Source organism: Brachyhypopomus gauderio, chromosome 2 (genome assembly GCF_052324685.1).
Source record: "Brachyhypopomus gauderio isolate BG-103 chromosome 2, BGAUD_0.2, whole genome shotgun sequence".
NCBI classification, from domain to species: Eukaryota; Metazoa; Chordata; class Actinopteri; order Gymnotiformes; family Hypopomidae; genus Brachyhypopomus; species Brachyhypopomus gauderio.
The window spans coordinates 45,891,917-45,906,990 of record NC_135212.1 but is presented as its reverse complement, the minus strand read 5'-3'; the positions used below and the strand labels follow the sequence as shown (position 1 = coordinate 45,906,990).

The window sequence follows — 15,074 nt, the reverse complement described above, 5'->3', positions numbered from 1 at the left end:
GTAAATACAGGAGGGTGGAGAACCGAAGCCTGCTCGGCCTGTATAAACGAGGCTTCTGCTGCAGGTGGTCATGTGGCTAATCGCTCCTCTGAAACACCCGGTCACGTCTGCATTCTCAAGCCAAATCTTATGCAAACATGGCCGAGAGAACATGATACACAGCACTCGATTTAGGGCTCTTATTAGTCATTATTTCCCGACCATGGGCTACAACCATTTGTGCATTACAGATTAAGTGAAAATGATAACCAACTAGACACATTTATTTATAGGTAGGAAGGGAACAGTTTACTTCCCAAAGTAGGTGGGTCTACTCTGTGATGACAGGTGTTCGGTACAAAACCACTGAGAATCTAAAACACTTTTGTTGTAAATTAATTTTGACACCAGATGGCAGTAGATACTCAGACGTGGCACATGTAGACTATATACGCACACGTGCGCACCGACACATGCGAGTGTGTATTGTCGTTATAGGGACTTCCCACTAACGTAATGGCTACAATTTACATTTACATTTACATTTACGGCATTTAGCAGACGCTCTTATCCAGAGCGACTTACAAAGTGCTTTGCTTCTGATCACAGACTACATCCTAGGAAATAATACAGATAGGCCAGAATTCAAGATACAATTGAGTTAGACTACTACTAAACTACCTTAATCGTACGCATTACGCTTAATCGTAGCATTACCATCAGTAACGAAAAGTATATCGTTTGGCTCTTTTAGTTTTCAAATGAAAATACCGTTTTCTACAAAACAAACAAACAATCAGTAATAGTCCTGTGATAGGGTACTGGTCTTGTGACCGGAGGGTCGTGGGTTCAATACCCAGGCCTGAGGCCATGACTGAGGTGCCCTTGAGTAAGGCACCTAACCCCAACTGCTCCCCGGGCGCCGTGTCAGGGCTGCCCACCGCTCTGGGCACGTGTGCACCACAGCCCCCTAGTAATCACTAGTGTGTGTGTGTGTGTGTGTGTGTTTTAACTGCACAGATGGGTAAATGAGGAGAACAAATTTCGATTGCGGTGAAAAATCACAATTGACAAATATGGCACATTTCATTTCACATCTCAAAATTACCCACAAAAGCAAACTATACTTGATAACCCCCAGAGGCGCTGCACTGATTTAATTACTCAGTTCCTTTCAATGAGCTACCGCTGACTCTGATTACACAGGAACGGTCAAACCGTCCGATCTGAATCAAATTCAAATAAAGAACACATCTGTGTAACATCTGTTGCTTCGAGTAATTATTACTTGTCTAGTCTAACGGGAAAACGGCCCTGCAAGGCATAGAATACACCTGGAAACTGGATTTAGTGAGAAAGGTGAGAACCTGGAGCCGACCAAAGATATAACTCAAGCATTTTTGTCATAAGGTGGGTGTACTACATGGGGCCAGTGGACATAATGACTTTAAAAGCGCCAGATTTAACATGCAATTTTCTTGGAACTGTTCCTTGTCTCGCTTGACGTGATCACTCGCATCATTAATTTAAAGTCTGCCTGTGTTCTCGAACCGTGCGAAATGGAGCAACTCTCGGTGTGTGCGCCTGCTCTGCGCACTCCGCTGCTGCCTGCGCCCACGCAATACCTCGGAATACCAAACACCAGTTAGCCAAGTAGTCAACTAACTGATTATCTCAGTCTAAAAAAGCATTTTATTAAATCTAAAATCTCTAAATCTAAATTATAAATCCTAAATTTATTAAATCCTGTGTGTGTGTGTGTGTGTGTGTGATTGTGTTTTTTGTGTTTTAAGAACAATAGAATAATTTGCAAAAATAAGCTACATTCCACGTATTCCAAGTACGTATTTATTCTATTCCACTGTTTGTGAGTTTTGAGGGGCTTCTCTTTCATTGCTGTCTAAGTCCCTGTACAGTTTCTGACAGCTTCATTATCCAAGCAGCCTTCTCTCAGACAGGCACACATACCCGCAAGGGCACCGACAGAAAAATACAAGAGGGAACGAGAGACAGAGCAGAGAAGCGTCATATTTGAAAAAAAAAACTGATAAAGCTTGTTATACAGTGATTCAGACTTAATTAAATATTTATTCATCATCCTTCTACCATTTCCATCTTTCCTCGTTAGTTATCTTCCATATTTTGGATGTAGCTATTTGACATTCAACATGTGCATGTCACCTTCTCCGTGTGTACCTGTAGATTTCAAACCTAATCTGTAGGTTTTTGTTTTGTGCGGAAGTGCAGCAGCTGCCTTTTGCCCAAGCTTCTGGTGCTAAAGAGATCTCAGTGGACTTCCATCAGACTAGGTGTAGCTAATAAGAATCTAAATACAGTATGATAATGAGCACTCATCTGTATGTGTAAGGGTAAAGTGATAGTAAACACTGTGTGAGTGGGTTCTGCCCACTAAAAAAGCAAAGTCACAGTGCAGACACACACAATCTTTCTCCCACGGTATATTAACTCCCTGCCTACCTCTAAATATTTCAGAACTCAACTATGTGTGTTGAGACAGAGAAAGAGAGAGAGAGAGAGTGATAGAGAAAGAGAGAAGGAGATTCAACAAATAAAATATTGGAAATGGAGATTTAAATGATTGCACATACATGCTAAAATCAAATATGCTAAAAACAAATATATATGTGTGTTGATGATATGTGTGTTATATATGTGTGTGATGAAAGAGGTAACAGATGAACAGATGCTGAGAGAGAAAAAGAGTGATAGTCTCTGATGCTTCTTTTTGCTCAGTGCTGATGTGCTTTTAGAGCATTCTCTCTTCTCTTCGTCCTCTTCACAAACACTGCACATTAGGAGCTCGTGCATATTGCACGCACATGTAGAGTTACATAACCACTATGTAATCCCACTTTTACACAACTACAGCACATCAGCCTGTTGGTTCATTGAATTGTACACTCAATTAATATGTGCACTGCTCACCTTGCGGTAACCCAATGTTTTATCTTATTATGCAGAATTGTTTTACACATGTGTACAACTACAATAACCACTGTTGCCTTCACCATCCACATCTTTTCGAGCTCTTCTCCCTGCCCTTGATATTGCTTGAGCGTTTCATGTTTTTCGTTCTTGATGTTGCTATCACTTGGGATTGCTACATATATCACTACAGTCTTCTTCTGTTTGTCCATCACTACTGTGTACAGTTGGTTGGCTGTTGCTATATTGTCAGTTTGTATATGGAATTTCCAGGATCTTAGCTAGCTTGGTCATCCTCTGCTACCTGGGGTCCTGTCTGGTGGGCTAGATCTCCTTCTAGAAGAGTGCAGTCCTTGGAACAGATAAAAAGATACTGTGGAGGACCTTCATGCCTTCAGACCTCTGGTAGAGTTCCCCTGCTTGAAGGACAACACACACACACACACACACACACACACACACACACACACACACACACACACACACACACAAGCCACAAAATTAAAACCACTGACAGGTGTAGTGAATAATGTTGATTATCCCAGTACGTATGTGAAGGGGTGGGATATATTAGAGCAAGTGAAGAGTCATTTCTTGAAATTGAAAAACAAGCATTCATATGGATCTGAGTGACACTGACAAGAGTCAAGCTGTGAGAGCTATACACCTGGGTCAGAGCATTTCCAAAATGGCAGGCCTGGCGTGTTCCCGGTGTGCAGTGATTAGCACTTACCACAACAATCGCTGAACTGGGGACAGGGTCATGACCTCACTGATGCACACGGGAACTGGAGGGAAGGTTAGCCCGTCTGGTCCAGACCCAAATAAGAGCTGTTCTAGCACAAATTGCTGAAAAGGTTCATGCTGGATATGACAAAAGGTGTCAGAACGCACAGTACATCACAGCTTGCTGCATATGGGGCTGTGTAGAACATTCGGAGATGCTGTGATGATCCCTGTCCACCACTGAACGTGCCTGCGGTGGACACATGAGCATCCAACATGGACCAAGCAGCAATGGAAGAGTGTGGCCTGGTCTGTTGAATCACATTTTTGTTTATCTTTTTGATCATGTGGATGAATGAAAGCATGTGCGATGGCACCAGAGATGGCACCAGAGATGGCACCCGGACGAACTGTGGGGAAGAAGTCAAGCCAGCAGAGGCAGTGTGATGCTCTGGGCAATGGGAACTGCCATTGTTATGGATGTTACTTTGATGTGTAGCATCTACCTAAAGATTACCGAAGACCAAGTACTCCCCTTCAGGCAACTGCATTCCCTAATGGCACTATCCTCTCTCTCAGTGGCCATCCCACACTGCAAAAGTTGTTCAGGAATAGTTTGAGGAAGATGACAAAAAGTCTTAGCTGTCAACATCCTCAATCTTCATCCGTTTCTCTTACACCCAGGTTTTCGCCGTCTTTCTAGAAAGCATAAATGTCCTCCATGCCCATTATTAAACAAATCAATGACTCACGTGGGCACAGTTCCCTCAAATGTGTGGGACTTGGCAACAATATGCTAACAGGCCTAACAGAGTGAGAAAGAATGCCATTGAAGAAAGGTTGATGAAAGGTGTTTGGCAATTCAAAGCTGATCTCCCTCCCTCTATAAGCCCTCAGTGATACATGCCAATTCCTGTTCTTCCCAACCCTTTCCTCACCTGCCAGACCTCTCATCCCTCTGACCTTCCATCTGTCATTTTGCTGAGGGAATTAGGAAAAAACCATTTTTGGCAAATCTAGCTGGATGGCTTTTCAGGAGGTTTGGGACGAGGCAGCGTCTCTGGGATCGTCCGTGCTGCTCTGCTGGGAGTGGATCTGGAATACGTGCCCCAAGCAAGCCACTCTCTGATCAGTTTAGAGAGAGGATGTAAGAGAAGGAAGCAGACAGGTGGTAAGACACCTGAAAAAGAAATCAAGAGAGAAAAATGTATTGGTGGTGAGGGAATAAGACATAAAAACAGAAAGATAAAAAGAGGGAAGAGACAGCACATACAAATAGAATATTGGCTCCTGCTGAGATGTGCAGTCTGTCAGGAACTCTGTTTGAGGGATGCGGAGATGAATAAAAGCAGGTGGTTAAATCCTTCATACACCACCACACATTAAAACCACATATATACTACACACACACAAACAGGATGGTCATTTATTCAAAGAAAAAGCACACTTATCCTCAACTGTCAAACCAGGAAACTTCACAGAACTTGATGATAGGCCAGTTAATTACCTTTATACAGAGCCGGAGTGGCTAATCGGGAGATTCGGGAGGATTCCCGATGGGCCGGCTCATGTCGATCTCTAGTTTGGGCCGACTGGGATGGAAAAATAATTTTGGGCCGGATTTGCGCATGAAACTCCCGGGCTGAAAAGTGGCCCACTCCGGCCATGCCTTTAAACAATAATTGCAAAAATTGCAACAGGTATACATGTGGGAGAATATAAAATCAGTAGCCATTGCATTTATTGATGGAAATTTATAAAAATGACTTCACAAGTCAGTTTATTAACAGTGCCCATCTCACAGTGCATTGGCACAGGTGTGCTACTATAGACTGGAGTGTGTTGTCATTCACATTCAGTGTGTTGCCGAGTGTATCAATAGTACTGTAGTAATACTACAGTGCTGCTAGAACTTTTACATGGGTTAAAGCCACTGCATAGAACAGTGCACAGTTAATGCATAGAAACCCAAAATATTACAACAGAAATCTGCCATAGGCAAAAGCTTGGAGGATTAAAAACGTACTTCAGTCTTCAAATGTGCTTTAGTTTTTCATTGTGCAAACTACACAGAGATTGTACAAAATATAAACAAGGAAATGTTTATATTTTGATTAAGTAACGGAAATCGAGTATAAATTTAGGAGCTGTTTTTGCCTGGACCAAGACTTCATTTGTCCTAACTCCTTCTGAGAGTGAATTATTTTCCTTAGTTGTGGTATCACAGGGATACATCAGAGGGATGTCATACATAATTACAGCCAAGAGAAAAATTACATTACCCAATGTCGAGCTCGGCTATGTCAGCTTAAAGGTTTGGTGCGATCATGATAGGGCCACACAGTCTTATAAGTCTTATAGTCAAGAATAACACTGAACCTGTAATTAAGATTACGCTTCATCCATTAGACCTATCAAAATTCAGTTCTGAAAACAACAAAGAGTACTCAAGAAAAGCACCAATTTCATTTATTTAAAAAGTTTGAGATCTACATTTGTATTCAAGTTTTCACAGAGAGGACACCTCACAAATGCTTGTTTGGTAAAGAAAAGTGATTGGGCTGCAAGGGTCACCCACCATTGGCATGGGAACAAAAGAACAGAGAGAGAGAGAGAGAGAGAGAGAGAGAGAGAGAGAGAGAGAGAGAGCCCGAGAGAGAGCACGAGAGAGAGAGCTGAAGCAGATGGCATGGTAGCACACCAAGAGATAGACTCTGCAACTTGCCAACAGACAGAAGGGGAGAGAGAGAGAAAACAGTGGTGGATGCATTTTTAAAAACATTTGTAATATGGAATGGACTGAAACACAACAAATATGACCCCTCCCAAACACAGAGGACTACATGCTTAAACCAGTTCAGTTCACTACAACACAATGTTCTGTGCATCACTATAGATTAACACAAAAGCTATCAGTGTTGTAATTAGACATAGCATTGACCTTCTTTTTTTAAACTCTAGTATACAACAGTCCACAGATATTCTGTTATTCTTTAATAGTTATTAGCACCAATACTGAATAAAACTGCTTTTCCATACCATCCCTTACAATGTAATCTTACATACACAACCAAAAAGTATGAAGGATGAGGAAAAGGTGAAATTTAAAGGGTGTAAGCTGTTAAGGTGTCAGTTTCTCTCTCAAACATACTATCATACAATCTGACACACACACACACACACACACACACACACAAAATAGAAAAAGGACTGCATAGTTGAGACAGTACTGTGAATACGGGTATATAAATATATAAAAGTAGGTACTGCGACAGAGGCAAGGGGAGCGTGACCGGTGTTAGGAGCATTTCCACACACACACAGCCAGACTGCCACCAAAAAACATGTACAGCAGATTTTTCACTTCGTGAGTTACTTCGAAGCCAAAGCCCTCCCCGATCACCACGTGCCAGGAACTCCCAAACTTCTTATCCATGGACTCTTTTATCATTTTAGCAGCGCTCTAAGTGGGAGAGAGAGAGAGAGACAGGGGGAGAGAATCATGAGAAGACAGAAGAGACAAAGACAGTGAGTCAACTGTCTCTTATTACTGACTTCAGACACAGGAAAGCTGACAGACTGCATGTTAAGGAGGCGAGAAGGACAAATAAAAGAATGTGCGGACTACTGTAACAGTCCAGATGGCCACGCCATGAGAGTCTGGTATGATGTAAGCGTATGGACTCTGGCCCAAACAGAAGGAGGAAGTGCCAACACTCCCACTAGTGTGGCCTGGTAAAATCACGTCACGTAGGAAGCCACTTTAGCACACCCCGTGTTATCTGTATTCCACATGCACAGAGAACCATACACACAGTTTTCACCTCATTGTTGGTGGCAAACTTTTCACAGGCTGTGACACACAGCTCCATGGTTTCAACTCTCATCTCCTCAGGCATATCTGTGTGCTAGGACACAAAGACGGCAAAGATATTATTAACTGAAACGTGACCACACAATGGTTCATACAAAGGACGCTATACGGCTCAGCATATGTCTAGAACAGAATCAGGGCATACAAACACGTCTGTCTCTCTCACAAAGGTGCAGTATATGGCAGATGCACTTATGCAGAGCAACTTACATGCTTATCCGTATGACAGTACACATGCTCCTTTGGGAATCAAACCCACAACCTTGGTATCACTAGCACCTTGCTCTACCTGCTTTACCTTGTCATGCTACCTGAGAATAAAAGCATTTGAAAATGCTGATTTCTTCAAGACCAAGTTTCCCCAATATGGCAACATGGTGGCCTGGCGGTTGTATGTGTGTAAATGACTGTGTGTATTTCCAGTTGTTTGAGACTGAATGACTGTGTGTGTGTATGTTCAGTGGTGGAAAGTGGTATGTCCTGGGTGTCTCTCACCTCCCTGCACCTGATTCAGTCCCCCAGGTGTCTGAGGCTGTGCACAACTGTATGTAAAAGGTTGTAAATGTGTTAATTGTAAAGCAACCTTGGGTATATGTTGAAAGTTGCTATAAGTGTACGTTTCATTCATATAAATGGCAGATCAAGTATTACATTGAAGACACACTCTCTCATTTAAGATGATCTTAACACAAGGAAAATTTAGGGAAACAGGGCCCTGATGTATTAACATCGAGGGAGACATCATGGCTGTTCTGAGAACAGACATGGGAAAAGATCCCAAGACAGCTGTGAAACATGGACTACTTTTTGAGAAGGGCTGAAATATTTAATTTTGGTAACAGTCCAACAGTGCAGAATGGGTTACTAGTCCGTTAGCCTGAACCCTGCAAGCGCCCCTCCCACTCATCCCCCCTCCCCTCCCCCATCACGCCCCTCCCATCCCTACCTACCCTGATGAGAGGAAAGCTGTGAAGTCTCTTGTAGTCTGCATCCTCTTTCTTACTCTCACCTGTGTCTGCCATTATGATTACTTACTAGAGGTACAAACAAAGGGAAAGCTCGGTTAACCTTGTGTAAATCCCTGTTAGTATATTTAATGCAAAGCTTAAAATTCTCCTGATGATATTGTGTTAGTTAGAATGGTCTGATAACCAGCTTCAATACATCACACAAATACAGATTTCCATTGTGTCTCTGTTTTAACGCATCTTGTGTAATACATTATGCAACCATCAAAACTCACGAGCTGTGTGAGTTGTTAGAGCAGAGAACACACGTGTGTAGCTATCTAACTCAGTCCATTGGGTCCTAGTACTGTTTATAGGCACGACTCTAATGGGGTAGATAGAAAATTAACTGATATCACGTAAAGATATCAATAAAAGTGTGCACCCCCCAAACAACAACAACAACAGTAATCCAAATCTGAGCAGCTAGCTATGGAGCAGGCAGGTTACTGTAAAGCAGCCCAACTTATCCTGACACGTTGGTTTGCTATTATTATTATTATTATTATTAATACCCACATCTGGCTACATCCAGCCAGGTTATGCTCCACTTACATGATAACTAGGACTAGCAAGCTAGCGAAGTAACATTAGCAAGACATCCTTGACCGGTGACAAATCTAAACCGGCTAACTTAACTCCAAACTACAGACATGAGCTCAACACAGACGGTCAGATAATGAAGGTGCTGCAGGTTAACCGACATGTTAGTTTAACCGTCTGTTAGCCACATTACCACCTCCATGTTGTTGTTAGCTACACATTAGCCAGCTAGCTAACAGGCTAGTCTCTGCAGCTGGTTCGTCTGGAGTCCAGCGACCTTCTTAACATGTACTGAACGCACAGCACAACTACGTTAATGCGGATTCATCGCTGTTCATCGTGTTAATCTCGACATTTCGCGTTACCGTTTGATTTGTGCTGCGAAGAAACTTACTTTCCTCAACTATCGTTGACATGGAGACGAGTCAGCCATGGCAACCGCTGAGGAGAGACCCACGTGACCCTGCTACTTCCGGTGTCCTAACGTTGGTACTATTGGGCTGTACTACATTATTGTACACGACTACGTCTAGAGAGTTTTTTACTGCACTGTTAATGCTTGTTGCATCGTATGCAATCATCATTAGGGTTTATGTATTTAATATTAATTCAGTAGTTACATCATGTAGCTCCGGGCTAAAGACAATTTAATGTTCTAATGTTCTGTAGTGTTCAGAAGGTTAGAGAAAGGTTGTCATTATGTTAACATCTTAGCAGAAGAAGACCCAGGAGGCGTCTGATCATCCGACAGCCACTGTCCTTGACTGCCTGAAGCCCTGGCTGGTTCTTGGTCAGCGGCACGAGGTCGTCATGCTGCTCCTTTGATAAATCCAGGAGCACCAGTAGTGCCAGGCACAACTACACCATCCAGCCCAAGTCCTGTGTTACCGCTGGCTCCCAGGTGCTCACTCAGTGGGTGGGTACCTGCCAGGCTCCTCTGCTCTCCTCGCCTTCATCCCAGCAGCAGGAGATCCACCAGATCTGGGCCCACCTGGACATGCTGGGTAGCTGCATGGAGGTGGTGTCAGTCTCCACTGCACCTGCACCCAGCCAGCAAGGTTCATTTACCTGTGTGTGTGTGTGTGTGTGTGTGTTTGCTGAGCTCATTGGTACAGGACATTTCTCATACGAGGTTATGTTTAGACACGAACATGAACACTTCAATAAAACTCAGTAAAAGAGAGTTGTTGCCTTTGTTTAACATCACAAATTTCCTTAATCCCATCATGAATCCCATCTTGAAGCTCTTTTTTGATAATCCCATGTTTGATAATGCCTCTCTTGCCTTGGTGAATGTATATTTTGTTGCAAAGAATGGAAGAAGAAAGGACAGAGACAATGTATAGATTACAGGGGATTGAACACCTTCCTACTGGAATGCCCATACATGTTACTTCTCAGCCCTCGAGCAGTTAAGAGGCACCTGGTATTTTACTAAACTGGATCTACACAGTGCCTATAATCTTATCTGCATCAGGTTGGAAGATGAATGGAAGATGAATGGAAGATGAATGGAAGACCTCCTTCAGCAGAGCCTCAGGGTGCTTCAAGTCCTTAGTACTTACATATGGCCTAGCAACTGCTACCTCTGTGTTTCACGTATACTGGTGTCCTGTGAGAACACCTTGGCGGATCAGTCACCGCTTACATCAGTGACATTCTGACCTGCTTGGTCTCTCTGGATGAACATATTCACGATGTTCCTCAGGTCCTCTACACTTTCCTGCAAGAGTTTTGTAAAGCGGAGAAGTGGGAATTCCATCTGCAGTGAAAAAAAATTCTTGATGTTCACATAGACGAAGCTAGCACTCAGATGCACCTTCAACATGGCCCCTGTGCTTTGTCATTCAAGCATCCCCTTACCTGTTCATGCAGAAGTGGATGCTTCACATATTGTCACTGCATTCATGGCTAAAATCCTAAACTGATACCAATAGCCTACTTCTCCAAGAAACTCACCCCCAAGAGATGAACTATAGACAGGGGACAAGGAACTCCTAGCTATCGAGCTCATGTTCCAAGAGCGGAAACATCGGCTAGCAGGTGCCCAACATCCTTTTCTGGATATCACTAAACCACAAAACTGTTGAGTACCTATAAACAACCAAATGTCTCCAGCCCCACAACTCTACACTCACCGTCCCATCTTTCCCTCATTCTGTATCCTCGATCACAAAGATCTCTTGAGCTAATCCTCACCTTCTCTGTCCACTAGACAAGCTGAACCACACACCAGGTTCCACATTGTCACAGATTTTTACTGATCTCAAAAGGTAAAAATCAATTCATCTCCCTGTCCTTCTATAGGCATGAAATGGTGGACCTGGTAATCTTGCTTATTCTTCTCCAGTTTGTACTGCCTGTGGATATGGTGTCAGATCATGTGGTACACGTTACGTCACATGTGTGGAAGGACTTTCTGGGTTAACCAAAGATCATATTTGGCCTCTTGTGGGGATACCACCTGTAGCTAAAGCAGCCAAACGGATTGTATTAAGCAGGAGCTCTGGAAGTTCCTGCAGTGGAAAACTGCCATACCTGATTGGCTGGGAAGGGTTTGGGTCTGAGGAGAGAAGGTGGGAGCCAGCCAGCCAGATCCTGGACCCAGGCCTCATATTGTTCCAGTGTGTCCATCCTTTCAAGCCCACGTCTCACCGCCTGGGTCGCCCAGCTCATGGTCGACTGTGGGCTGTTTAGTGTGGGTGCTGTCATGTCCCAACTGGCACTCGGCAAAGCACCCAGCCAAGCACGAGGCAGTGCTCGCCCACAGACACACACACACACACCCTCACATGCACCAGTAATTACTCCGACTCACAACGCTCCTCTCTGCCCTGTCACGTCACCATGCTCGTTCACCTGAAAAATTAATACCTACACCTGTTTCAGTTACACCAGCTCTACTCCTGCCTCCAAACAGCCATTCTCTCTACACTGTTAAATACTGTTTATGTTTGTGTATCCTATTTGTTTTTTCAAGCCTTTGTTGGTGTTGTTTTGTTTCTTTGAATAAATCTGCTTGTGCCTTGTTGCCTTGCCTCACAATTTCACATATTTATTGTTATTTGTAGGAAACTTGGTTTATGAGGTAGGTTGTTTTCAAAATGCTTTTAATTTATTATGTGTTTACATTTTAGAACCCTCAAGAAATTTCTAAAATGTCATCAAACAGTAGAATGACTGGGATTTCTATCTATATTTCTGTCTACATATCACAACACTTTTTTAGGTACAGTCGATGGGCAGATTTCAAATGTGCTCGATATAAAGATGACTACACCTGTAAAAACAAATAAAAACTTATTTTTAAAAATTCTGTCAAACCATGCTACCTATAGGATAATTTACATTGGAAAATGTTTCCACTAAGGTTTTCAGTGAACTCAGACAGTTATTTTAGATTGTGCATTTTATCAGAAGAAATATTATCTAGACAATGAAGGATAATAAACAGGTTTGTCAACCTATTGCTCTGCAGCTCATAGTCTGTATAGCAGGGCTTTCTGACAGTCCTGTGGCACTGTGTGCTTTGCCTCCTCTAGCAAACCTGTTCCAGCTCAGCTAATTATTAAGCCTGTCAAATGGAAAGAAGAGGACGGCTGAAAGTCTGCAGAGGTGCCCAGGACTGGAGGTGAAGGCCCCTGCTCTGTTTGCTGGAGAAGTTCCAGAGTGACTTTTTTTTTAAGCTTCATTAACCCCCCAATTGGTAGACAAATGTTAAACCTCGCACCTTTTGAAATTAACCCATCTCATATTTTAAAGATGAATGCCAGTTTTAAAGTTTGAGCTATTTGTTAGATATGTTATGCATACCAGCTTAACAGTTTATAGATAACTCAAAATGGGGTAATCACAGCAGGAGTTATTACATGTTATGAGCATAAGGAGATTTTGTAATAATCTCTTTGCCACCGTGTGTAAAGTAGGCCGACATGTCACCTGCTTAATTGGTGATTGAGTTTTAAAATTGCTCTACAATCACAAGTGGGCAACAAAGACCAAGGTCAATAAAGAGCATCCAGTACTCTGGCCTCATGTTAATTAACACTGGATGTTCTTGTACTTTTATGTTAATTACAGTTATGTTAAAATGTCTGATAGAGACGACATTCCACAGCCTGCATTTATCATTCTACCTGCATAACTGATGTCATAATTCTAAGAGACGGGTTTGCCTAATACACCCCTTACCCACTGAACCAGGATCATCAACACAGAGCAAAAGAAAAGACATAGTGACAAGGCACACACACACACACACACACACACACACACACACACACACACACACACACACACACACACACCGCTCCCAATGACCTGAGTGTTAATTACTAATCATCTTCACCTATAGGATGTTTTAGCTGTCCTTTATCGAGGTACCTACCTCCAATTCTGTGCTTGCTTTGTTACGACGAGTCTTGTCCTTGTCCGAATCTGCCGAGGCCACGCTTTGTGTGATTACTGCCAGCGCTTTTTGCTTCGGCTTTCTTTTGTGTTCTCTGTGTGCACACTCAGGGCTGTGCTGCCTCTGTTAAAGAAACTCCTTCACAACGTTTCTCACTCCCTCCCTGCTCCCACCATCACAGCCTAAAAACAGAGGAGTGTTTCGTAAAGAAACTTATGGTAGCAGGTGGTGGTGTGTTTTGTTAGGAGAAGATTGTGTGTGCATGGCTGTGAGTTGGTCTATCTGTGACTATGTGTGTGTGTGTGTGTGTGTGTGTGTGTGTTTGGAGAAACACCACTGCTTTACAGCCTGTTTCACCATGATGGGGGTTAAGAGGTCAAGACCCTTGGCATTGCTTTAATAATTGAACCTGGAGAGAGAAAGAGAGAGAGAGAGAGAGAGAGAGAGAGGGAGGGAGAGGGAGAGAGGAAGGAGAGAGAGAGGAGGGAAAGTAAAACATGGCAAGGCTATAAATACGCTTGAGAGGTGAGTGACACTGAAATTAAGTTTGGAGACAACAGTAGGTGAGCACAGTCGGGGAAGGTGTTTGTCATGGAGACAGAGTAGTATGACGCCAAAGTATGATGGCAAGACGAGAGAACACACTGACCGAAGAACAGACACATAAACGACAACTGTGAAGGAGACCATTAGGATATTGTACTGTACCTTCACTCGTGTTGTGGCTGCTGTTGTGTGTATAGTGTTTGTGTGTGTGTATAGACAGTGCTGTATATGTATATATATATACGTATATATATATATATATATATATATATATATATATATATATATATATATATATATATATATATATACGTTATCGTTACACACACACATACACACACACACACACACACACACACACACACACACACACACACATCCATACATATATAAATAAGTATATATATATGTCAACATATACGGTCAACAATGTTCATGTTACATTCGCCCTCCACCAACCCCCCCCACAACAATTTACACTCGCCACATCCTCCAGATTCAAATCTCACTCCAAGCGATCTTGAAAAGTTGGCAACCCGGCACACACTCTCACACACTCTCTCTCTCACACACACACACACACACACACACACACACACACACACACACACACACACACACACAACACATACGCAATGGACCAAAAACACATCACATTAATGAGGGTTAAAAATGCCAAGGGGCTGGCAGGCAGATGAGTTGTGGAGGTGGTTACTTTATTCTGGGTATTGGTATGGGTTGTCTGCTGTATCCTCTACAGCACAGCAACCTTAATGTCTTTGGTCAGCAGAGGAATGGAGAACGCCGGTGGAGGCCGACTGTCCGACGTGCTCATTTCGGTCTCAGACCAGCGACGCCTTCATGCCAGTCCATTAAATGTCAGAACTTATCTGAACAGGAACCAGTGAATTCATGCAAGCTGACTCCATTATCACACCCAGGTTCATAGATAATGGAAGCCAGTCTACCACAGCTGTTGTCCTCACACCTGCATAGGGTGTGATCATGAGAGGAGTGACGGTGTTGGGGCAGGTGTGGGGTGTCA

General features: G+C 43.0%; 1 protein-coding gene across 3 annotated transcripts; it reads right to left on the bottom strand.

Moving 5' to 3' along the window:
* Nucleotides 1-6,103: 6,103 nt before the first annotated feature.
* On the bottom strand, nucleotides 6,104-12,318 carry dnal4a (dynein, axonemal, light chain 4a). Of its 3 annotated transcripts, none has more exons than XM_076996949.1 (4): nucleotides 10,000-12,318; nucleotides 8,476-8,559; nucleotides 7,476-7,559; nucleotides 6,104-7,114 (listed from the first exon to the last, which is right to left on the bottom strand). In XM_076996949.1, exons 2-4 carry the CDS (start codon nucleotides 8,545-8,547, stop codon nucleotides 6,950-6,952), a joined length of 321 nt encoding a protein of 106 aa, XP_076853064.1. In that variant the 5' UTR covers nucleotides 8,548-8,559; nucleotides 10,000-12,318; the 3' UTR covers nucleotides 6,104-6,949. The 3 variants fall into 3 exon arrangements, with proteins under 3 accessions (XP_076853064.1, XP_076853063.1, XP_076853065.1); XM_076996948.1 differs by lacking the exon at nucleotides 10,000-12,318 and adding an exon at nucleotides 9,470-9,610; XM_076996950.1 differs by lacking the exon at nucleotides 10,000-12,318 and adding an exon at nucleotides 9,441-9,465.
* Nucleotides 12,319-15,074: the final 2,756 nt, after the last annotated feature.

Bases quoted from the DNA above. Each gene is read 5' to 3' on its own strand.
- dnal4a (XM_076996949.1), bottom strand. From the start codon at position 8,547: ATGGCAGACACAGGTGAGAGTAAGAAAGAGGATGCAGACTACAAGAGA. The intron at 7,560-8,475 runs GTAGGTAGGGAT...TTTGTGTCCTAG, and splicing joins ACAGCTTTCCTCTCATCAGG to CACACAGATATGCCTGAGGA. The intron at 7,115-7,475 runs GTGAAAACTGTG...TCTCCCACTTAG, and splicing joins AGTTTGCCACCAACAATGAG to AGCGCTGCTAAAATGATAAA.